The 24971-nt window shown below is 34.1% G+C and overlaps 1 protein-coding gene across 7 annotated transcripts; it reads right to left on the bottom strand.

Moving 5' to 3' along the window:
- Positions 1 to 42: 42 nt before the first annotated feature.
- On the bottom strand, positions 43 to 24971 carry LOC124359925. Of its 7 annotated transcripts, none has more exons than XM_046813066.1 (5): positions 9550 to 9681; positions 7300 to 7453; positions 3405 to 3642; positions 2621 to 2772; positions 43 to 1263 (listed from the first exon to the last, which is right to left on the bottom strand). In XM_046813066.1, exons 2-5 carry the CDS (start codon positions 7429 to 7431, stop codon positions 1108 to 1110), a joined length of 678 nt encoding a protein of 225 aa, XP_046669022.1. In that variant the 5' UTR covers positions 7432 to 7453; positions 9550 to 9681; the 3' UTR covers positions 43 to 1107. The 7 variants fall into 7 exon arrangements, with proteins under 7 accessions (XP_046669022.1, XP_046669019.1, XP_046669021.1 ...); XM_046813063.1 differs by lacking the exon at positions 7300 to 7453 and adding an exon at positions 6050 to 6263; XM_046813065.1 differs by lacking the exon at positions 7300 to 7453 and adding an exon at positions 6050 to 6263 and having other exon boundaries at positions 9539 to 9677.

Here is a 24971-nt window from a genome sequence, read left to right as displayed (position 1 = left end):
AGAATCATATGGGTTGACAAAAATGAGGTAAATAACAAAAGGTAACATGAAGTAATTTAATTATATAAACATCAAGAACAATGTATTTACACCATTATATCAACTTACACTCAAATAAATATTACTTGACAATAATATGACCGGAATGTATCAACATATCAATAAATCCTGGAAGGGATTAGTTTAACACAAGATAATTTTCTGTTCTCGATATTTTTAAAACAGGAGTGTTAGTAATACCTAAGCAGGATTATAAAATAACGCTAAACCCTTTCAAGAAATATAACGTAAGTAACGTAACACTGTTTAAATCCTTAAATTGCTATAGGGTCGGGAGGTGATAAAGATACTTCCCAGATAATATTTTTATCTTGTTATTTAACTTTCACCTAAACCTCCAACAATGTTGGTCAAGTACGGGTCTATAAGAAGAGGAAATGTACGATTATCAGTCTTATATGCGAAGCTTTAAGCCAGCCCAGCGGTAACACTTTATGCCATCGGTAACAATAAAATATAAAAAAATAAATTGTATTTTTCAATTTATACAAAATTATATTTTAAGTATGTATTAAAAATCATTTATTTCTATACCTTGCTATTGGTAATTCCCTTTCTTAAACTTTATTTTTAGATATTCATTTGTTAGATTTTTTACCTCATATATTGCACTATTCTTACAATTAGAGTAATTAAGCCATTTTCATGGAAAACATGAACATTTGAAAATATATAACTTGGCCTGTCGTTTAAGGTATTTTTATATTTACACATTTTATGTAGACCTATGGTATTTAATATACGGCATTCTACGTAAAACAAATCAGCTGGTTTTGTAATTCTGGCACCATACTAGCGAGCCATAGGCTACTGCTTATTGAATTAAACATTGTAAAATTTACTTAAGTATTACAGAATTAATAAAAGGGTTCAATAGAATACGAAATTATTGTTACTGTATCAGTTATTTAACTAAAACAATGTGAACTACCAAATACGTAAAAAGACAGAAAAATATTTTTATTTATTGTAAACACAAAATGCAAGTCAGCTATTCAGTAAATGGAAGTGGGTTTCAATAATCCTTCCAAAGACGAATGAGTACTGTTATAATGATGAATATTTGCTGCCGACAATCACCAAAGCTAGAAGGACTCCGAGAAGAGAGGATGGGGTGGCGGAGACCCCTGCGTTCCTGCAGTAGCTTTGGACCGCCACCAGCGGGAGGTTTACCCTGTTCAATTGTTTGTGAACGCCACGGGTCTGCAATAAGTCACAGTTAGGTAGTTAAACATTAAGTTTTGCGGTTAGAAAATATGTATATTCTCATTTTAACTAAATAACCTGTTAAAATTCATGGCATATTTATTAACTGTTCGAATGCCAGTTTGATTGTTCCATCAGTAATACATTTGATAATATAGTTATTTTCTAATTGATTTCAATATCACATTTAATATCACATTCATTTTATTTTATAAAATCAATTTGTTTATTGAAAAGCTCAAAAAGTAGAAACTGTAGGTTCTCCATTCATTCAAGTACTTTTCGCAAATTCCGATATCCAATAACCATAGAGCATACATGACTCGATGCATTGTTTTACACTTCTACTTAATTACTTTAAATCTATTTTAACTTAAGACAAAACAAATTAAAATGGTAAACCAACAAGAAAAAAATCCTTCGCGCCTACGAATTGCGTTTTGTATTTCTTGTAATAAATTGGAATAAAAATCAAACATGTTTTTCATAGAAACAGCAATGATGAGAATAGAGAATATTAGCACAGACATTTAGATAGGGTAAAAATAACTTGGTAAATCCACAAAAAAGAGAATTTCCTAAATAATTTTATGTTCGAATCTTAAATATTTAATTCTATTGGCCATAACTCGGTACTAAGTCAAAATGGTTCGTTTGAAGCACTGATTACTTAGGAAGAAATTAAAAAAGATTTCAGGTTACGTAAAAATTAAAATTTTCTTTTAACCTTGTTCTCGAAGCTAAAGTTACATTGTCAATTCCATACAACTAAATAACAACCACATCCCAAATTAATTAATTACAAATTAATAATTCTTTTTAAAATATTTAATTTGTAATAATTATAATAATTTTTGTCTTAGTTCCTGATATAATATAGCGGTGCAGTAATAGACAAGAATATAATTTCCTCCACTTATAATACTAAAAGGTTGCTGAAATGAAACAAAATTTACCATTTCAACATTTTAAATTTCAATAATAGACTGGTCAATTTACCCTTATGTTGTATACAATTTAATTTATGTTAAAAGTTCAAAAAACAATGAAATCTGTTTTAACTCATTCTTAACTCTTTTGCACATTTGTTTAGATATGCTTAATAGCTTCTACTGCTCCCCAAAACTTAAAAGATAAAGAATGTCTTATTTCACCAGACGAAGTCTCCGTCACAGCCAAGGTCCAACGGCCGGGCAGGCGAGCTGCTTGCAAGGACAGGATCGCCCAGCAGCGGTCAACCATCCAAGCAGCAGCCACGCTCGACGTTGCTTGACTTTTTTGTCTTGCGTGGAATTATTGGAATAATGTTTAAACAATTAATTATTGAAACAGAAAGTTAAAAAAAAGCTGTTACCTCGTCGTAGCTGAGATACTTTTTACGGGCCAGGATGATGCTGAAGTGACGTTCGTGAGGGGAGCAGAATGTCAACACCATGTGAGACTGGACCGCTTTCATCACTTGCGCTGTGCCCGAGAAATGTTCGTACTCGTTGTCTACCATAGTCCCTGCAGCAAGTATCGTCAAATACACTTTCAGACATAAAAGAGAGAGAGTTCATGTAGAAGTACAGTAGTCTATAAGTACCAACACACATAAAACGATTAAAATAATTCAATAAACTCTTCAGAATGGAATATTAATTATACTCGTAGAGCATCAGAGGTGAATTCATCACTGAAATTATTGTGCAGTGTGTTTATCTGTCTAGATGACAATGGTAAATATTATAATGATTTTATCCCGCTAGAATGTACACAAATTAAAACAGAATACATAGCTTCAGGATTACTCACTACCACTACAAGTAATGTGGGAGAGCAAACAAAGTAACATGGGTCGAGACCAATACCATCGTCTCTCTCTATAGGGTGGATCTAGTAAGGTAACCTAAACGTATTAGGAGAACGATTTGAGCTATAACAGTGACAACCCCACTACGTCACCTATGAGAATGTACGGTATCTAAAGTGTTTTCAACTGGATTCGGCACGAATATCAAGATTTTGAGATGCAAACATATGACAGACATTGTGTTGAGGGACTAGCAAATAGAAACATATTTATAATGTTTAAAAACCAAAACACACCACAAATGGGGTTCAGTTATTCTGAACAGTAAAGGGTGGAGGATGCCCACCTGACTGGTACCCCAGAGACATCCAGAAGCCTGGGTTGTTCATGTTCGTCAAGCGGAAGGTGTACTGGATGTAGCCGTCCTCGTCATGCCAGAGCATGCGCACCTCTCGGTCATCGTCCGTGGCGAAGTGTACCACTGGGCAGGAGTCGGACTTGGTGAGAGTACGCAGGTAGTTGCGGCGGTCCATGTAGCGGTCGCTATGCTCTATCACTTCTATCACGTTCCAGAGCCCCATCAACTGAAATACATTAACACATGATGAGTATTTTATTGCATTCGGTTAGTGTCAATCAAATATCCCAAAATTATTTTATGAGATATGTATTTGATCTCAGGAGAGATGAGCACATAGCACCCAATTATATTAATTCAGAGATTGTGAAGTTGAGTGACCTCAGATCAATAAAAATCGTAACAGTGGTCCATTAAATTTTAAATTCTGGCTTTCCAAATTATTTCTTAAACGATTTCCAATTTTTCTCTCAAAGTGGTGTGGACAGAACTCGCTCAGGTTCGTCTGTGTTCCGCATGCCGTTGCACAGAACTGCTGTATATGACAAAAGTCTGTTGTAGTAACAGCAAGTCGTCTGGGGAATTCCCTTCCTCGTAGCATAACATCCATAGAGAGTCGTCCTCGGTTCGTGGCGTCGCTCAGGGGGGGATGGTTGGGGCGGGGTCGGCATAGTACTTCGCTGCGGTTGCACTGGCATAGTGTATGTGAGGATAATTTATTTCTAGTATACATTATATACGAGTACATTTTTATTATTTTATGAGTGAGTTCGTGTATATAAGTGTGTTTAAATACCTTTTTATTATTATACTATTTTTTAGTTTATATTATTCAATAAAGTTGTACTTTTTGTTGTTAATATTGAAAATGTTTAGAGGAAAATATTTAGTTTTATTATTATCTAAAAATAAGAATATTTTCTTCTAATTTCTATATCAGGTTAAATGTAAGAAAAGGCCACGAGGCCCTAATTTCGCCTCAAATAAAGAAATATTTCATTTCATGTTCCTATTGAACCTTTCAAGACCATAGAGGGGTAGGGAACTAAGTTTAGACGGTTTCTTAGTTAGTACACTGAGATAGCCAAACTAATTTGTTTAAATTACATAGTGATGACGTTCGTTGCAGTGGTTCTAGGATTTCAGTAGCTGATGCCCAAACTTGTAATACCCGTGGATCGGAGCCCCAAGTCATAAAGCAAACACACTATTTAAATAGAACTGTTGCAAATAAACTGAAACATTATATAAGTAAGATACGATTTATAGGATTGGTCCTGATAACAAAACTTCCTCATCTCAGTTTTAACACCTGGCCTTGTACTGTATACTGTTCGAGTTGGAGCTTTATCAGAGAATCCTACAATAATTATCTTTAACGGCCTAGAATGAAGGCTCAAAATTGCACAAATTCCATGCTCTTGACGATGAAATCCTATACCAGGCAATGGAGTACCAAGAGAATATGTTGAGGTCTCTATATTGTATTTTTGAGACAGGACCTGTCACAATCTGAATTACCATGATACGCCCCTTTCGAAGTACAAACAACTCACTACCAGAACTTTATCTATCTTCTGAGTATCAATGACTCACAAATAGTTGCCTCTTTTGCAGTCCACATCGGGCTTATCGCGCCATTCTCTTGTGATCCTGTGCCTATCCGCAATGTTGATGCGACCTCCGCACGTAACATCCAGTTCAGCACTGAACATCCAGGTGTCACCCTATTGTCACCTGCAGTCTCGAGAAAATCTTGGACAACGAGTGAGATAGACAAATAATTAGCTCCAAAAAATGTAGTGATAAAGATAGGTTACATAAGCACTAAGTTTCCATTGCTTTTTCAAACGAAAGATAAACAGTATTTTTTTCAGAAATCTTCTAATATTTATTTTATTAGCTCTTTGAACTACATAACTATATGGTACTACGATGCTCCTTATTTAAAAATGACTGTACTCTATTAAAATCACTCTTTATGAAAGTCTTCTACATTTGGGTAATGCCAAACCACTTAACAGCCTAACTCATGAAGTCTCTGTCTTGTCTCACTATGTTAAGTCAATGCTAAATTCCTAAGAACTGTTACATGCAAGTCGTAAAATGCGGAAACAAAGAAAATCAAATAATATTTCTGCCGCTTTAAAGTGCAATGGTGATCTCTAAATCTCTTCAAGCATTCAATGCACTAAACAGTGAAAACACATACTCGTTTTCAATGTGAACATATTTTGGTTGAGACATAGCGCAATGAAAGCGGTGCCTGCGTACAGTATGTGTTGACCGAGTGGTGGATAACGTTCCTTCATCTCTGACTTCATACCCACGCACTCCAACAATAACTGTCAGACAAACTAACTCACGGCACTGACACACGTAACTGACTGGTACTCGGCATCATGGCGTTAGTCTTAAATAGTATCTGCCTCAAGAAATAATGTTGGGGCACTCGGACAAACCATTATCCTAAGCCTCTTGTATTCGAATATTCAAAGTACTTCCGATTATTCGAAAAGTCATCCGAGTGCTTCAATGAATAGGTTTAACAACTACTTTATATTGAGCAGTTTTTGACGAGTACTACAATGAATGATCTAAACTTTAAAGAGCCAAACTGTAGAAACACATACCTCTTTGAAGTCAATATTTGACTGCGACTTGGTGCATAGCAAGCGGTGCCTGGGTACGGTATATTTTGACCTAGAAGTGGGTAAAGTTACTTCCTCACCGACCTCATCCCCGCGCACACCTGTTACAACTGTCAGACAAACCAACAAACATCCGACACTTACACACGCACCCGCACTCGCACTCACCACCATGGTGGTCTTCTCAGTAGAATAACTGTAAAGTAATAATATTGTAATCTCACTTCATGCCAAGGTTCTGACCAAAGATAGTTCATGCCCATTCGATTAAAAAAGTATTCGGTTATTCTAAGTATTCGAATACTTCAACGAATTATTTTTACTTGCAACTTTATATTGAAAAGTTTGACGAATACTACTAGGCCTACTAAATAATTTGAACTAATATATTTCTTTTAGCAAACGGGCCTTGGTAAATACTACGTAACGAATGATCACCGTAAATTATTTAATGAATACTTAATCCCCATATTCATAAAAATTGTCAACTTATTATTTTCTGTCAGTAATGCTTTTAACTTACACATTTGTATTAACTATTTTTTATTTCTGTATGCGTTAACGAGAAAAAGCAATTTATTGGACTATTAATTATGTAATAAGTAATAATATCAATGATCTTACCCAACAAATAAATTTTAAAAATCCTTATTAAATTATTCATTTTTAATTAAACAAATTTAACACATTTTCTTTTGATTATTTTGCGATGTTATTACAAAAGAGAAAGCATTCTTAATATAACATAGTAATTTTATTTCTATGGCATTGGCGCTCTAAGTAATCAGAGTAATCGTTATTAAATAGTTTTACGCAGCACCTAGGGCATAAATTAATTGTGAAGAGTACAGGATAAAATAATTTGAATGACTGGAGTTGGTCCAGCCGCTAGTAGGTTATGAGCGCACTGACCGGATCAAATAGATCGAATGATTTAACCGGATCAAATCATTCGAATGATTTTAGTGAATAGTAATCCAATACCATACATTTATTCGAATAGTTATCCAAACTAACCAGGGACAAATTATACGTTATACTGAATGTAAAATACTCCTAAAACGCGTAGGAATGTTCTGTAATTGTCCTGATTTAGCCAAATTCGGATTCACTATGGCAGACAAGTTAAGTGATTAATAAATCGTTTTTGTTAGTGAGTGATGTTTGGCTGCAGTGATAGGATCGTGCTGTGCAGTTTGTGATGGTGGCTGTAGTAGTAGACTATAGGCTACCTCTCTAGCACTGATGTATCGCTGGTGGCCCGCCTCCACACAGTTGGCCAGGTTGGTAATGGAGTACTGTAGAGGATCCGCGATCACCGTACTAGTCAGCACGCTCATACACGCGAGGACACGCACCCACATAGCGGCGGACCTGGTACACCTCCTTGTCCAAGTGAAAACCAAAAGTCAAGTTTACGCAGGGAAAATTACTTATGCTCTTAACATTTATGAATTAAGAGTGCTTTATTGGGAGTTTGAAACAACATCTGTGACGTAATATCAATATATTGTTAAATGCAGATTCTCGGAGATAAAGTGATCAGGACCCTAGCTAGGGTCAACGGTTATTTTTAATTTATTAGCGTATATCTTATAACATTTACTTATTTTATTGTTAGTTTGCATATATCATTATTTTGTAAATTTAAAAAAATACGTTTTAAATGTAATTTGAACGCTTCTTCGCTAAGTTCTTCAGAATGTTTTTAGTTTTTGAATTTAAAAGACCAACAATCCTACAGTGAAGTGCAAGGAATACTGTAATAGAATTAGACGCACATATTACGAAAACAGGCTTATGTGTACAACTCGCTTCTTCCTGAGAAGAAAGCAACTACACAATAAACTGGACAAAAGCAGTAGTAAAAGGGCTCGCTGGAGTTCGTACAAAAATAGTAGCTGATAGGAGAGTTAAAGCTTTTATTTATGAAACAGCCTAAAATATGCTGTAATAATACGGAATACGCTCAAAATAGTTGGATAATGGATACCGATAGGAAGATCTTTCCTTTTATGGACACACTGGAGCTTGAGATCAATTTAAAGGTAGTTTTTAAATAGCATTTTGAAATTAACATATACACTTTCATGCCAGTTATGAAATGTTTATGTGCCTTTGCCCTGTTGTAGAAATAAAATAATGTCCATACCGGATAAGATAAGTACGTATTTCATTCACCGACTGAAGTTAATTCACTATCACTTCCCTGATGGAATTAAAATGTTATGTCTAAGATCTACATAGAAAGTTCACATGAAATCATTCAGATTGTAAATAGTTTGAAGCTTTTAAAAGTTCTCGTAATAGTAAGAAATAATAAATGAAGAATTACTATTAATACATTTTCACTCAAAATTTGCATTAACAATTCACTTTAATAAAATTTGTATTAAATGTAAGTACTACAAAAATCCACAATGATACAACCATTCGTGTGTTCAAAGCATTCTCTTCCTATAGTTTCCAAACGGATAAGCATTAACATCATTCTACATGATACAGTAGAATTAAAATGTAACAAAAAAATTGAAGTATCTAATTTTCAATTTTCTGTAAATAATCATTCATAAAACTTGCTCGTAAGTAAATATATTATCTTGTATTTTAACATTTGGTACTGAAATAAATTTTAAATAAAGTAATAAAATGAAATCGCATTTATTTTACGCAGGAAATATTTTGTTCTAGATAATAAATAACCGCATGAAAAAATATGGAACATTTGCTTATCAAATAATTCCATCACAATCTTTAAACATTTCAAAATAACTTAATATTTAAATTACATAATAAACATGTTACATCACGAAAAATAAACTCATATAACGAAAGTAAAAGGCAGTCAATTTAAATAATGATCTATTTTCAGATTTCACTTGTACCATAATAAATAGATTAGTACAGTTTAATAGTGTATTATCATACTATTTATTTATAATATTTATTTTAATATTTTATTAATATTTATTTATTAATAATATACTATTTTCAGTATTTATTGAAACAATTCCAGGAAATAAAAATAGATTTCTTGTTAGATGTTTATTTTTAAAGTCTTGTTACTGTCTTTAAAGTAAAAAGCAAAATAAGTACATATGAAGAAAGACAATCTTTCAACACATTATCCATTAATGAAATTGGGCAGCTTCCTTGGTAGAGTATTTTCAAACTTAGAAAGGCACTTATTTAAACTATACAGTTTCGAAAATTTAATCAGTACCTTTCATAAATGCCGATAATATTGTGTAATTTTAAATTTTATACTTGTTAACCCAACCTTGTTATGTTTCTATCAGCCAAACAAACGTGATGATTGTATCGATATAGAATAACCGTGTTCTAAAAGCTGAGATATGGTTTTCTAAGTAACTTAAACAATATTCTATTATTTAATAACAATTGGGCAAGAAATGTATCAGATCCAAGGCAAAAAGTGAGAAGCGAGAATTATAAATAACACACACAAACCACAAAAATACCTTCGAAATGTAAACGAAACGAAACTGATAAGAGCACAATGCTGAAGACTACTAAATACAGTAGTAGAGATCGAGACAGACCACCAAGTCAGGGAGGGGGCGAATACGCGATGAGATGACGGAGTTTAGGTGAATGAGATATGGCTAATGAGTGTGGAGGAGTCAATTGAGTCAATGAGTCATACAAGCACTTCCTTTCCATTCTACAACACCCATTAACGACGTTCTCCTACTTTACTTTCATGTTGTCAATGTCAGTATTTATAATACATATTTATAACAGGATATCGGGACAGCACGTTTCAACGGTAATATTTAGATACGCGTATTTAGAAATATTAAGTAATTTTAATATAACAAGGCCGTGACATATAAAAAAAATATCTCGGAAGGGGCTAACACCCCGGAGATTTGGGGTATGGGGTATCCCTCAAACAGAAGGATCCTGGGATCCTATCCCAGAAAACTGATGGTTTTTAAGCCCTCATATATGTGTTTTAGAATGGGTTTCATCCCTCTATAAAGATATGTGAATAAATTCTAGAGCACCCCATTACTATATTAGTTGTTGCGCGATAATCACAAAGTTAGCACTTTATGATTTATATTATCAACAAAGCTGTAACCTTTCACAATATTTTAATGTTAACTAACCTCTCACATTTAAGTCGTTAGTAAAGTAAATGTTTACTAAATTTAACTAAGTAAATTCTCTACGGAGTAAACATTATTTATCACGCCGTTTTAGATTTTGCCTATTAGGTAAGTACTTATCTACCTTTAAAAATATCCTACAACATAGATGGTCTGAATTTGACTCCGAAAACTCCCTTTGAAGCAGTCGGCAAGAACTATGCTAGATGAAAGTTCTCTGGACTGTGCTTTAGAACTAATGTACCTATTCCAGCTCTAAATGTTTTAAAATATAAAAACATATTTATTTTGTTTATAAAGAAACAAACACGTAGTGTCATTGTGAATATAGTTTCATGAAATATTAAGTATTAGAAATAAAAGACACAGTTACTATCTACTCGTAACTTTTGCTACCGTCTAAATTCTACTATCTAAATTTAAAGACCCACCTTAGTTGTCTTTTGACAAAAGTAGGCTTCTTAGAGCTGTGTGTATATATATATATATATATATATATATATATATATATATATATAGAGAGAGAGAGAGAGAGAGAGAGAGAGAGAGAGAGAGTATATTGTATATATATATATATATATATATATATATATATATATATATATATATATATATGGTACATAACTGTCTACATAACGATCTTATTGACGGTACATTCTAAATATTAAATTTAAAATCTTATATTACAGATTTAGTATGTATGAAAAGTCCCGGGACGGTCTAATAACTTTTGAACTAATTACAATATAAGAACCAAAATTTACATCAAGCTTTTGCTCATATAAAACTATTATTTTATGTATTTCACCATGATATCCTGCTTATGGAGGACGTCCCGCTAGGGGTTGGTGAAAATTCTTAACCCTTTTAGTGCCAACGTCCGTATATACGGACGTTTAAAAAACTACCGAGGTAAAAACTACGAATCCGCGCACGTCTTTGAATAACTAACTACGAAGAATGCCGACGTCCGTATATACGGACGTTCGGAGTAAAAGTCATACCGCAATAATTTGTTAACTTGTTCTAAATTTGTTGGTATACAAAACAATCAGAATGAACCAATCTACATCAAAAAAAAATAATAAGTATATGGTAGGTTAGTCAGGTGTTTAGCCATGATAGAAATGGCCGTAATTGATTGTTGCATCAAAGTTGTGTCAGCTGATAGTTCACGTCTAACCTCTGGTTTGGTTGTTTGTGTTGCTGCTTCCACAGTGTTTGTTTGTTGATAAATAGTTTACTAACAAATGTTTTACTAACATAAAAAAGTAAACTTCAATAAAATGAAAACCACATTTGTGTGCAAACGCTGTAAATAAGGATTGCATCCTTATGTTTGCCTCACCATATTTGTGTTACCGCCTAACTATAATAATCTATTTACAAAAGTGTGTAAATTTTGTTGTTGATATTTTACAAAGTGTACATTATTTTTCAAGTAGAAAGTAGTTTCAGGGGACAGTTTTTTAATGGTTTCATAGTGGAAAATATGTACTTTGGGATTATACCGACCACACCCAGACATGGTGTTATTTGACATTTTGCTTCTACTGATTACTAGATTAGCGTAAAACAATATTTCGTCAGTATAAAACAGGAATTGTCTTATCGCAAACCCCTCCCCATCCTCAGGTCAAAGTCGAGCGGTCTAGTAGATAACGTGATTGCAGAGTCGCGTCGCTTTGTTTGTACTTTCCGTGTTTTACCTCTACATTTCTCCAAATACAAAAATTCAACAAAAACAATTAAAAACATTACCAAACTAAAACTAAACTCTTTATTGAAAAAAACACTCAAAACTTGTTTTTATTCTTGATCAAATTCCGCCACCCAAAATGCGAGTGCCTCCGGCCATCAGCGCGGGCTTCGGCGGCTTGCCCCGCGCTGATGTCAACGGAAGAAAAACATCCCTCGAGATAGTACCTATCAGTAAAATATCAAATTCTATAGAGGGGGCTGATCAGAAATATAAATTGAATTGTAATGGAAAGGGCAATTAATTATGTACCGTGCAAATCATGTGATGCCGCGCGGCCTGCCGTAATCGGGATTCTCGAGAAAGATAAGATTAACAGCGACAACAATACCGATCACAATACCTGGAAATGCTTGTAAATTTGTAATTTTGTAATTACAGAGTTGTTTTTTCGTTCCATCATGTTTGTTTCTATAAATTTACATTTTTGTGTTCTTCATACTGGTGAGGTCGGTATAATCCCAAAGTACCAGAAAATTTATTATAAGCTTTATAAAGAAGCTAAATAGTGTAAATAACACAAAAAAGTGAAAATGTAACTTTCTAAAAAAATTGACATGATTTTTTTTGGTTTTTGAAATATTAATCAAAACTTTTTATGTGTGTATTCAGTTTTAATTCCTCTTTTAAGTGATAGTATGTGTTATAGTGAAATAATTTTTTTTAAAGTACTATTTTTTATGTGAAACTGGAAAAATATAAAAACTGTAAGTAAAATGTCTACTTTTTTAAATTTTGTTAAGTTAATTACATTTAGAAATATAATTTGCTTTATAGTTTTTTATAAGGAAATTTAATTTTACTGCAAAACAATGAAAAAATTAGGAAAATACTTAATATTTGTAATTTTTACAATGTTTTTAGTAAAACACTGCAAAACTGGCTGAAATAGGCCTGGCATCCTTCAGTAGTATTATGTGAAAAATCACTGGCATTTCTCAGACCAACTTTAATTTTTTGTCTGGCACTAAAAGGGTTAAATAGAAGCATAGGTCGAGTCGTACATCAAATTAAAGCTCTTTTAATTAGAAACATTTTGGCGAAAATCTGACGTAAAACAGTTGACGCATTACAAAATGGCGGACACTCAAAGATTATAAATTACAGAATTTTTCAAATGCAAACATTCTGGTTGTTAGAGAAAACTGAGACACTTAATCTTTTATTTTACTTCTTTTACTTCAAATCACTTACCAAAACAGTTATAACAAATGTTCAAAGTGTTTGCCTTCAGTTTGCTGACAATATCCCAATCGATTGTAGAACGCTGATATCGCATTGTTTATCTGGAAATTCCTTATCAGCAGGTAAGGTTATTATCCAGGTAAGGTTACCTTATCTGGAAGGTAATCAGCTGGAGCAAACAAGACCAAAAAGACAACAATGAAATTGCCAGCTGACAGATACAGTTGTTTTATCAACTCAGTCACTTAGAAGTCTTCAAGCCCTAATTTTGCAAGTAGTTTCAGTAGTGTTAGTTTATTTTGCTATGGCGCTTTCCGAGAGAGAAAGAATAACTTTATTAATGATGCGCGGGTTTGGTCACCGTATTAGATCATGTGATGAGGTAAGGCATCTGTTTAATGAAAATATCTGGTTTCAGCAAGATGGAGCCCCTCCACATTATGGCGTACATGTAAGACATTTTTTTAGACAATGTCTTTCCACATAAGTGGATTGGTAGAAGGGGAACAATAGAATGGCCTGCCCGTTCTCCAGATTTGTCCCCTTTAGACTACTTCTTTTGGGGCTACCTCAAAGAAAAAGTGTTTAAAACAAAACCTCAAAATTTGGATAAGTTGAGAAACCGTATTGTAAGAGAAGCTCAGGGTGTTCCTGTCCAAGCTTTAAACAATGCGATATCAGCGTTCTACAATCGATTGGGATATTGTCAGCAAACTGAAGGCAAACACTTTGAACATTTGTTATAACTGTTTTGGTGAGTGATTTGAAGTAAAAGAAGTAAAATAAAAGATTAAGTGTCTCAGTTTTCTCTAACACATTCACCAGAATGTTTGCATTTGAAAAGTACTGTATTTTATTCAATCTTTGAGTGTCCGCCATTTTGTAATGCGTCAACTGTTTTACGTCAGATTTTCGCCAAAATGTTTCTAATTAAAAGAGTTTTATTTTGATGTACGACTCGACCTATGCTTCTATTTAAGAATTTTCACCAACCCCTAGCGGGACGTCCTCCATAAGCAGGATATCATGGTGAAATACATAAAATAATAGTTTTATATGAGCAAAAGCTTGATGTAAATTTTGGTTCTTATATTGTAATTAGTTCAAAAGTTATTAGACCGTCCGGGACTTTTTCAGCACCCCTGTATATATATATAGATTTTTTTACTTTTGTAAATTTTGTTGCTGTATTGTTATTTTGTATTATACCTTTTTGAAAACGGCAAAATAAGCCGAAATATTAAAGGAACTTTGTATACAAGAAGTTTAATAATTGAAATAACAGAGCAATTCTGCTTTTATACACTCGACAGTGAATATATATATATATATATATATATATATATATATATATTGAAATATCTTCCCTTCCTCTCACGTTGATGTCGAGTGTCGACTCACAAACAGCAGCGTCAGCATCTTGGCTCTACATTGCAGCCGTAGTCACAAAAAGGGAGATTAGAAGACTAGAATTCTAGAACATGAATACTGGAAGTACTCGAAGTTCAACAAGAACTCGCCTACAACAAAATCGTGACTGTAAATGGCTATATCGAGACAACGTATAATCACGACACCGTGGTCTCGTCAGAAGGACATCCCCGCAACTAATACCTGTATTTATCTGGCTAATAAAATATAATCATGGGTAAGTTACTTTACTATTTACAAACTTATTTTATATTAGATTTAAAATAGATATTTCGCATGAAAGGGCTAATTTTTTATACGAAAAACTACTACTTTGTAAAAGAGCTTCGTGAGACTGCTTCGTGAGACTGCTTCGTGAGAGAGCTTCGTGAGACTGCTTATTATTCGTGTGAAACGTAAATGTCTCCGCCAGCACTATTTTTGTGTAAATTTACGTTTATGTTATTTGTTGTCATGTTTACGTTTTAGTTGTCACGTTTACGTTTTTGTTGTTACGTTTACGTTTTGTTGTCACATCTTACGTTTATCTTGTCAAACATTATGTTGTCAATTTTTATTTAATCAATTGGTCATCGATTTTCTCGCCTGAGACATCTTCATACTCATAGTAGGCATTTAAAATCTTGGGCCAAACATTCATAAACAAGAAAACTTCTTATTTCAGCTTTTCTTTATCAACATTAAAACTAGTTCTCTTATTTTCTTCAATACTTTTTGGGTCAACACAGAACAGATCCAAATAGAGCGATTTGTGCTGTAAAAAAAACCTTTTTCTATAGTTCGGTCAGCTTTATCCAAAATTCGTAATCTTTATTTATCGTAATTCGAAGATCTTTATTTTGAATTCTTCCTCGAGAGACGAGAATTTGTATATCCGAGGGTGCACCGTTGGGGGTACTGGAAGAGTCATAGGCCATCCAGTAATAATCTACAGTGAACACAACCGGCCGCTCGGCAATATCGATGATTCAAGCTTCGTCTTGAATTGATCCAGATTGAATGATATTGATTTTTATTATTGTTTTGTTTTTACTCAAGACTGCGTTAATTATGCTGTTAAATGATATATAATTGAAATAAAGTTAACTGCTTAGTTCATGACGAAGGTTACCAGCAACCGTAATGGTTGATTATCACTATTGAATGTAAAATAGTAATGTAGACTATATTGTGGCTCTTGTTTTATACTAATAGTATAGTTTATTCATTTATGGTTAGGTGTAAGAGAGGACTTAATAGTCCTAACCTCGCCAATTGAGTATGTTTTTCGTTGTATTCAATAAAGACAGTTTTCATTTCATCCCCTGCTAGTGACTCGAAGTTCTACTGCAACGCAGACTGAATCACGTCTTCACGAATTCACGTTGGTGACGTCTGTCAGGCTGCAGTGTTCTGTCCCACCGCCGTCCTCTAACTCCAATGTAGACAGTGCCCAAAATTCTGGTTAGGGTAATCAAAACTTCCCAAAAACTCAGAACTCCAAAGTAAAACGTACCACTTGGTTGGGTAATGCAGAGGTTTTGGGTGGTATCAAAGACCTCTGATGAGGTACTAGTGTTGTCTCCAGCTGAGTGCCTTGATATTAGGTTTTTTCAGTCCTTCATGCCCTCTTTCATTGCAGGCTCTAACTTCAAACTCTTATTAGCCCCTTAAGTAACTATACTTTGCTTCCTAAGTATAGTTAGTTACACACAAAACTTAAAATTACACTTTAACAATAAGGGGGGTCACCGGAGTTTGATTGTTTTAATAGAGTCGAGGGTATGTTTGTTCACTTGGATTCCATGCGAGGAGTCAACAAAACTTGTGCTCGAGATTTTTGTAATAGCTTTGACAAAGTTTTCAGCATCAAAAAAACTTCCTTTGAAGAAAAAATATGTCAACAACATAAAGATAGTTTTAATTGTGGTTTAGAGTTAATATAAAAAAGCCTAATCAAATGTTTCTAAATACAACAAATCAACTGAGCTCTCTGCGGACACTCCAATAAAGTAAAAATAAACAGAAAATTACCAATCCATAATTCTAACAGAACCGCATGTTGAAAACCTATTTTGTCTAACAAGTCCAAACTAACACAAAAGTGTAAAGTTTATATATATATATACACTCCTCAAAACAATTAAAGGATCACTTTTTTAACAGAATGCACTCGGTTAACGGTTCGAAATTTTCTAATAATTTTTTTTATTTCAAAGTCGGTGTTGAAAGTAAAATACATCGTATATGTTTTTTTTATATGATATTTTATTTTAGGCTAGAACAGTAAACAAAGTTTAAAACCGCAAAATTAAAACGAAAACAACTCTCTTAATAAAGTACAAATGTAATAAGAAATGGTCTGGTCTTTTGAATCTCACTTTCAATACCTTGTATTGCCACCTCTAGCTGATATAACCGCAAGAACACGCTGTGGCATGGTTCTGATGAGTCGTCTGAGGCTATCTTGAGGTAACCGCTCCCATTCTTCTCGTAATGCCATTTCCAGCTCATCCAAAGTCCTGGGTTGGTTTGGGCGGCCCCGGATACTTCGTCCTAGTTGGTCCCAGACGTGCTCAATCGGGTTTAGGTCCGGACTGCAGGCTGGCCACTCCAGCAGTGGTATGTTGTGTTCGCCCAGGTACTCACGGACCAATCTTGCTGCATGTGGTCGAGCTCCGTCTTGCATAAATAAAAAATTTTGACCTGCTTGCTCTGCTCTCGGACGAATATGAACGTCTAACACCTCGTCCACATAACGCTGGGCTGTCAAAGTACCGTTTCGGATTATGACAAGGTCTGTACGACCGTCCATTGTTATGCCACCCCCACACTAATACTGAGCCCCCGCCAAACGGAAACGGAACTCTGGGAGCTAGGCAACAGTTAATAAACCGTTCATTTCCTCTCCTCCACACTCGAACGCGGCCGTCATTACCAAAAATTGTAAATTTTGACTCGTCTGAGAACATTACCTTACGCCACTGTCTCAGCTGCCAACGCCTATGGTCTCTTGCAAACTGCAATCTGGCTCTCTTATGACGCACAGTCAATCTCGGCACTCGGGCAGGTCTCCTAGATCTCAATCCAGCTTCCCGGAGTCGATTTCTAACAGTCTGATCCGACACACGATTTCCAGTCGCCTGGCTTAGGTCGTTTTGAAGTTCTCTAGCAGTTAAAAATCGATTACGAAGTGCATTAACTCGTAAAAATCGATCTTCTATGTGCGTGGTAGATCTCGAGCGGCCTTGTCCTGGGCGTCTTTGAAGAGTTCCTAGCTCCTGATGTCGGTTCCATAATCTTGAAATTACTGATTGACTCACACCTAAGCGCCTACCCACTTCTCGTTGGGAAACTCCCACTTCTATCAAAGTAACAGCTCTACTGACATCACTCTCAGACAAAAACCGTCTCTAGCACCCGCCATAACAATAAAAAAAAACACACAGGCCTAACTATAGAAGTCTAATCCAGACTGAACGAGATCAACTTCTGACAAAACTGAGCCTGAACCTTTCCTTATCTCATTCTTGTTTGGACATGATATCGAAATAATCGCTCTTATCTTTTACTGAATTAGTCAGAAATAAACAAGAATTATTTATCTTTGCTACCGAGAGGTTCCTTTATCAGTGTGCAAAGTTTCAAACATTCTTCTGTTATTAATACTTGTTTTACAAGACGCAATAAAAGTAATCCTTTAATTGTTTTGAGGTGTGTATATATATATATATATATATATATATATATATATATATATGATAATAGTCACGCAAGGGTCTCAAAAAACTTTGCAGCCTCACTTAAAAAATCCAGATGATTCTGAGCATTGTTACTCAGGCGCACTCATGGCATTTGTTCTTTCGAAGTCAGCACGTTTTTAATGAAAATGGTATAGTGATCATTGTTGGAGGTACTAACAAAACAAGCCTTGTACAGCGCTTACAAGTTGAATAGATGTTGTTTCATATAATTAATACATTCTCATGTAAATTAGTTCTTACTGAAGTACCTCAACTGTTGAGACAGCATCCTGCAAAAACCTATGAAGTGGACTGCCTCAATAATATGTTCATTTCTCTCTCAGTAGCAACTAAAACCCCTCTGGTTGTTTTAAATCACTTCTTAACCAAAAGCTCCTTACAAGAAGTGGCGAGCATCTAAGTAAAGCAGGCAAGAGTCTTTTACAGTCCAACAAACTCCGCCTATTAATATTTTGCAACAAAATATACAGTTAGTTTCCAACAAAAGAGGTCCTTTAGAGGCTCTTTAATACACAGTAAGAATGTCGACATTGCTTGTGTGACCGAGCACTGGCTTTCTTAAAACAACATTTATGCGCTAAGTGTTCAGAGCTATTGGGTAGCGGGTGTCTTCTGCAGGTCCGACAGGTTCAGGTTAGTATGTGATTTGGTTAGTGATTCTTTTTCTTTTAACGTTTTCATTTGATCTCTCATCAGAACTCTATTTTGAGTCCGTCGTCATTCATATAGTTAAACTAAACGCCAATGTTATCACCATTTACAGATCACCTAGGGTAACTTTTCAGTTTTTATAAAAAGTTTTGAGGAATCGCTTAGAATTCTTCATAAACCTAGTCTTAAGATATTTGTCTGTGGGGATTTCAACATTCATTTTGATACGCAGTACGATAGGGAGTTTTTACTGTTCTCAGACATTTGCAATAGTTTTTCTTTTAGCCTCCTAATAAGGAGGTTCGTGTATCGACAATATTTTGACTAACATCGAGCCTCAACATATTCTTGATGACTGAATATTCTTGATACATATAATTTCCTTGAGAAATAAATGATTTTGATTTGATTTTTACTGCTCAACGTTGGTATATTTAGGTCCTACTGTAAAATGTATCTCAGTTTTGGAACAGGAGGACACCAAACATTCAATGGCAGGGGGAAGGACGGTTTTTTATATGAAGCAATTATAAATTACATTGCAATTGGTAATACAATTATATATTAGCAACACTCAGGTCGATGATTGTGCATGTCACTTTGTGGAATGTAGCTGAGCGTTAGCGAATATTTCTACATTTTTGTTTGTAGGTAAACATGATGGCAACAAGAAAAGAACAGAATAACATCAGTCAACCTTTAAACAAGCTGAATATAAACATATGAAATTTCAATATGTGGATTTTATTTATAGAGATAAAGAATAAATAAAAAAATGAAAGTCAATTTTAAAATTCAGTGACAAGAGTGGGTTTTATGTGTTATAGTGCCCTCACTAGCTCACAGAAAATATCATTAAACACTATGTTATGAAACTAAACTTAATAAACAAAAATATAAATGTGTCATGCCATAAGAAATCTCTAAAAAACATTTCATCTGTAGACATTAAATTTTGCATTTCTATTACTACTTTCTATTACGATTTCTATGTACGGTGTCTATCACATAGTAGTACACTATTTTTTGTACCCGAGGAGACAATGGTACTACCACTTTACCTATTTATAGGTGTCTCTGATGTGGAAACGATATAAATGTTTCGTTTTGAACTTATTCGTCGCCGCCTTTCTTTGGATTTCTTCAGTCGAACATGACTCCAGATTCCAGGAGTCAAGTCTCAGGCAGTATCAGATACCAGGCGCTGCAATGAAAGGAAGGTGAACTGGAGCTAAACTCAAAATTCAATTGAATCAACCTTTCCTACCATAGCTACGTAATATTTAATATTTGGGGTATAATTTACAAATACTACTTTTAAGGTAGACTGTTAGTACTGCTGAGATGAGGCAGGATGGGAGTCAAGAAATAAGCGTATGCTTACGCGTCTTACTAAGAACAGTTTTAATATATAGTTTTTAATAAATTCAGAAGGGCGATTGAGCCCCTTAGTCAAAACGATCTTAGGTTATAACGTTACGCCGTCCAGGTAATGACGAGGCCATGACAATCCTGATCAAATGGACAATATAGAATCCAGAGGTAGGTTTTTACCACCAATAAAAGTGCCTGGGGAGCATTTAGGATTATATTACTCTTACTTATATTCATATGATCAAGTTCAGTGTTAACGTTCTTGAGGTTGGGTCAGGTAAAACCTTTGTCTATAACCTATGGTGCCTCCAACATTCTCATGGTATATAACTGTCTACATAACGATCTTATTGACGGTACATTCTAAATATTAAATTTAAATTCTTATATTACAGATTTAGTATGTATTATTCACTTTAAAACGTATATAATTGCCAGTTTACCTTATTAGATAACTATGCAAAGTTTAGTGCAAAATATACAATAGTAAGCATATTTAAATGCAGTCTCATTTCATAAAATGAAAGTTAACTATGCTCTGATGTTTCACTAAGCGATTTTTTCTCATAGTCACAAGAACAGAACAGCAAGTAAAATGCATTACACTGGTAGATTTCAATGTATCTCAGCCAATAACAAAAATAGGACATTTGGAGGATTTGTGCTAAAAGTTTTTATTAAAAATTTAGAGAAATAAAAAATAGAGCATCCGAATAAGTCAGAGGTAGTAGGTAGATTTTGTAACAACTGAGATATTATGATTTACTAGCAGTTGCCCGCGACTTCCCCTGCAATTTCGTAGGTTGTGTGCCTGTATGAGCACTTCTGGTTCGAGTGTATGGTCATTGTAGTTTACTCCGGCCTTAGTATTTCTACCCGTAGTTGATTTAGCCTCTTTCCCTCTTAAAAATACAATATATATATATATATATATATATATATATATATATATATATATATATATATATATATATATATATATAATTTCAATAAACATTGAATCGCAAAAAGTACTTGCTCCGCCGGGAGTCGAACCCGGATCTCTCACTTGCCGGGTGAATGTGCTACCGTTACACCACAGAGCGCTTACTTTTTCCGATTCAATTATTTTGTATTTGGCCGTATCTGTCACATATGCGTTTAAATAAGCAAACTAACATATGATCGGAAGACCAAATACCTGTCAAACGACTTTTTATTTACATTACATTGTATAAATGGCAAATGCCTTATTTAATTTCAATAAACATTGAATCGCAAAAAGTACTTGCTCCACCGGGAGTCAAACCCGGATCTCTCACTTGCCGGGTGAATGTGCTACCATTACACCACAGAGCGCTTACTTTTTCTGATTCAATTATTTTGTATTTGGCCGTATCTGTCACATATGCGTTTAAATAAGCAAACTAACATATGATCGGAAGACCAAATACCTGTCAAACGACTTTTTATTTACATTAAATTGTATAAATGGCAAATGCCTTATTTAATTTCAATAAACATTGAATCGCAAAAAGTACTTGCTCCGCCGGGAGTCGAACCCGGATCTCTCACTTGCCGGGTGAATGTGCTACCATTACACCACAGAGCGCTTACTTTTTCCGATTCAATTATTTTGTATTTGGCAGTATCTGTCACATATGCGTTTAAATAAGCAAACTAACATATGATCGGAAGACCAAATACCTGTCAAACGACTTTTTATTTACATTAAATTGTATAAATGGCAAATGCCTTATTTAATTTCAATAAACATTGAATCGCAAAAAGTACTTGCTCCGCCGGGAGTCGAACCCGGATCTCTCACTTGCCCGGTGAATGTGCTACCATTACACCACAGAGCGCTCACTTTTTCCGATTCAATTACTGTATTTTGTATTTGGCCGTATCTGTCACATATGCGTTTAAATAAGCAAACTAACATATGATCGGAAGACCAAATACCTGTCAAACGACTTTTTATTTACATTAAATTGTATAAATGGCAAATGCCTTATTTAATTTCAATAAACATTGAATCGCAAAAAGTACTTGCTCCGCCGGGAGTCGAACCCGGATCTCTCACTTGCCGGGTGAATGTGCTACCATTACACCACAGAGCGCTTACTTTTTCCGATTCAATTATTTTGTATTTGGCCGTATCTGTCAAAGTTTATATATATATATATATATATATATATATATATATATATATATATATATATATATAAACTTTACACTTTTGTGTTAGTTTGGACTTGTTAGACAAAATAGGTTTTCAACATGCGGTTCTGTTAGAATTATGGATTGGTAATTTTCTGTTTATTTTTACTTTATTGGAGTGTCCGCAGAGAGCTCAGTTGATTTGTTGTATTTAGAAACATTTGATTAGGCTTTTTTATATTAACTCTAAACCACAATTAAAACTATCTTTATGTTGTTGACATATTTTTTCTTCAAAGGAAGTTTTTTTGATGCTGAAAACTTTGTCAAAGCTATTACAAAAATCTCGAGCACAAGTTTTGTTGACTCCTCGCATGGAATCCAAGTGAACAAACATACCCTCGACTCTATTAAAACAATCAAACTCCGGTGACCCCCCTTATTGTTAAAGTGTAATTTTAAGTTTTGTGTGTAACTAACTATACTTAGGAAGCAAAGTATAGTTACTTAAGGGGCTAATAAGAGTTTGAAGTTAGAGCCTGCAATGAAAGAGGGCATGAAGGACTGAAAAAACCTAATATCAAGGCACTCAGCTGGAGACAACACTAGTACCTCATCAGAGGTCTTTGATACCACCCAAAACCTCTGCATTACCCAACCAAGTGGTACGTTTTACTTTGGAGTTCTGAGTTTTTGGGAAGTTTTGATTACCCTAACCAGAATTTTGGGCACTGTCTACATTGGAGTTAGAGGACGGCGGTGGGACAGAACACTGCAGCCTGACAGACGTCACCGACGTGAATTCGTGAAGACGTGATTCAGTCTGCGTTGCAGTAGAACTTCGAGTCACTAGCAGGGGATGAAATGAAAACTGTCTTTATTGAATACAACGAAAAACATACATTTGAAAATTTCAAACTCGTATTAAAAGATTTATAGCCCAAGTATCAAAATTCTGTAAACGGGAGTGTATAGTACTAATTGGAGAAACAAAAAAGAATTATTTTCAAAATGGGGGTGCTCACCCCCTTGCCCCTCCATACCCAAAGCCAAAATTTTGAAATGGCAACTAATACCTTGTGACAACTCAAATTGGAGCTCATAAAAAAATGCTGTATTTTGGTAAAGATAAATTGAAATCTGCCAAGCCGTTTGGTATCAGCAGCCAATAATGTAATTTCGTACACAGCAATTATTTGTCTACAAAATACTGTACTACTGCTAATAACAACAAAATTATTCACTGAATAATGTTTGTAAACTTCAAATCAAATGTTAAAATTGGTAGCCATTGTTGATCAAGCAAAAAAAATAAACCTATTTTCAAATTTTTTCTAAAAGTTTCTAAAAAATTATACACTCCCGTTTACAGAATGTTGATATTTTTAAGTCTTTTATTACGAGTTTGAAGTTTTCAAATGAACACCCTGTATACATCGCGTTCTGAGTAATGTTTCCAAAGAAGGTATATTAAAAAAATATATAATTTTTGGTTAATTAAATGTACCAAACAAAGTACATTAAACAGCCATAATATTAAATTTCATTCAAATTATACCAAAAAGATTAATGATTTGTTTAGATAAAACGATTGAAAGAAATTCTGAAAGACTCGGCATAATAACAACACGTCTCATCATGCATTTACGAAATTATTTGCAACTATATGACCGTAGGGGTTTTACTTGGACTAAGAGGAGCACGAGTAACAGATTTCAAGTCTTTAGGACCTTCCTATCTCATATAATAGCAATGAGGGACAGACAAAAATCGACACCATTTAAGAAGGACCAGTTGGATATTTAATAAGAATACTCGTAATAGACTTTGAGATGTATTAAATTTAAGAATTTTTTTATTATTAATAAATGTTTTAATAATCTTAAAATATAATAAATAAATATAAAATCGCGTATTTTGGATGGTTTCCATCAATGTTCTTTCCATATTATTTGTGTCAGACTTAATTTTTATCAATTTATTTAGAGCTATTTCATATTTAATAGTAAATTTCTTATTTTTAAATATCCATCAAAATATAATTTTCACCATTAAGATGAGTACCGTAGATAAATCTATGAATATTGGTCATAATTCTTTTTTAAATACTCAAATAAAATGCCGGGATTTAATTTACTTTTATTTCAATATTTCGTGGAAATAATAACTGAAAGTATCAGTATTAGTACTCATATTTCATAAGTATATTTCTGGGAAACAGTACTTAATTGAAAATTTTGATATTGGAAAAAGTGAAAGAAAACATCATGGCGGGTCTAACAATGTTATAGCGCAAAAGAGGTACATTCTCAATTAATAATTGTTGTTCAAAATAAATAAGTTTAAGCTACATATGAATTAATTGAAATAGAAACCCTAAAAATATATGCAGCTATAATATAAACAAACCGTAGTCACTGACCCAGCGAGGTGAGAAGTTCAGGATGATGAGAACAGGAACCATACAGTTCATGGCGGTGATG

Source organism: Homalodisca vitripennis, chromosome 4 (assembly GCF_021130785.1).
Source record: "Homalodisca vitripennis isolate AUS2020 chromosome 4, UT_GWSS_2.1, whole genome shotgun sequence".
Classification (NCBI taxonomy): domain Eukaryota; kingdom Metazoa; phylum Arthropoda; class Insecta; order Hemiptera; family Cicadellidae; genus Homalodisca; species Homalodisca vitripennis.
Note: the sequence above shows the minus strand (reverse complement) of the source record. Positions and strands in the feature narration are given on the sequence as shown.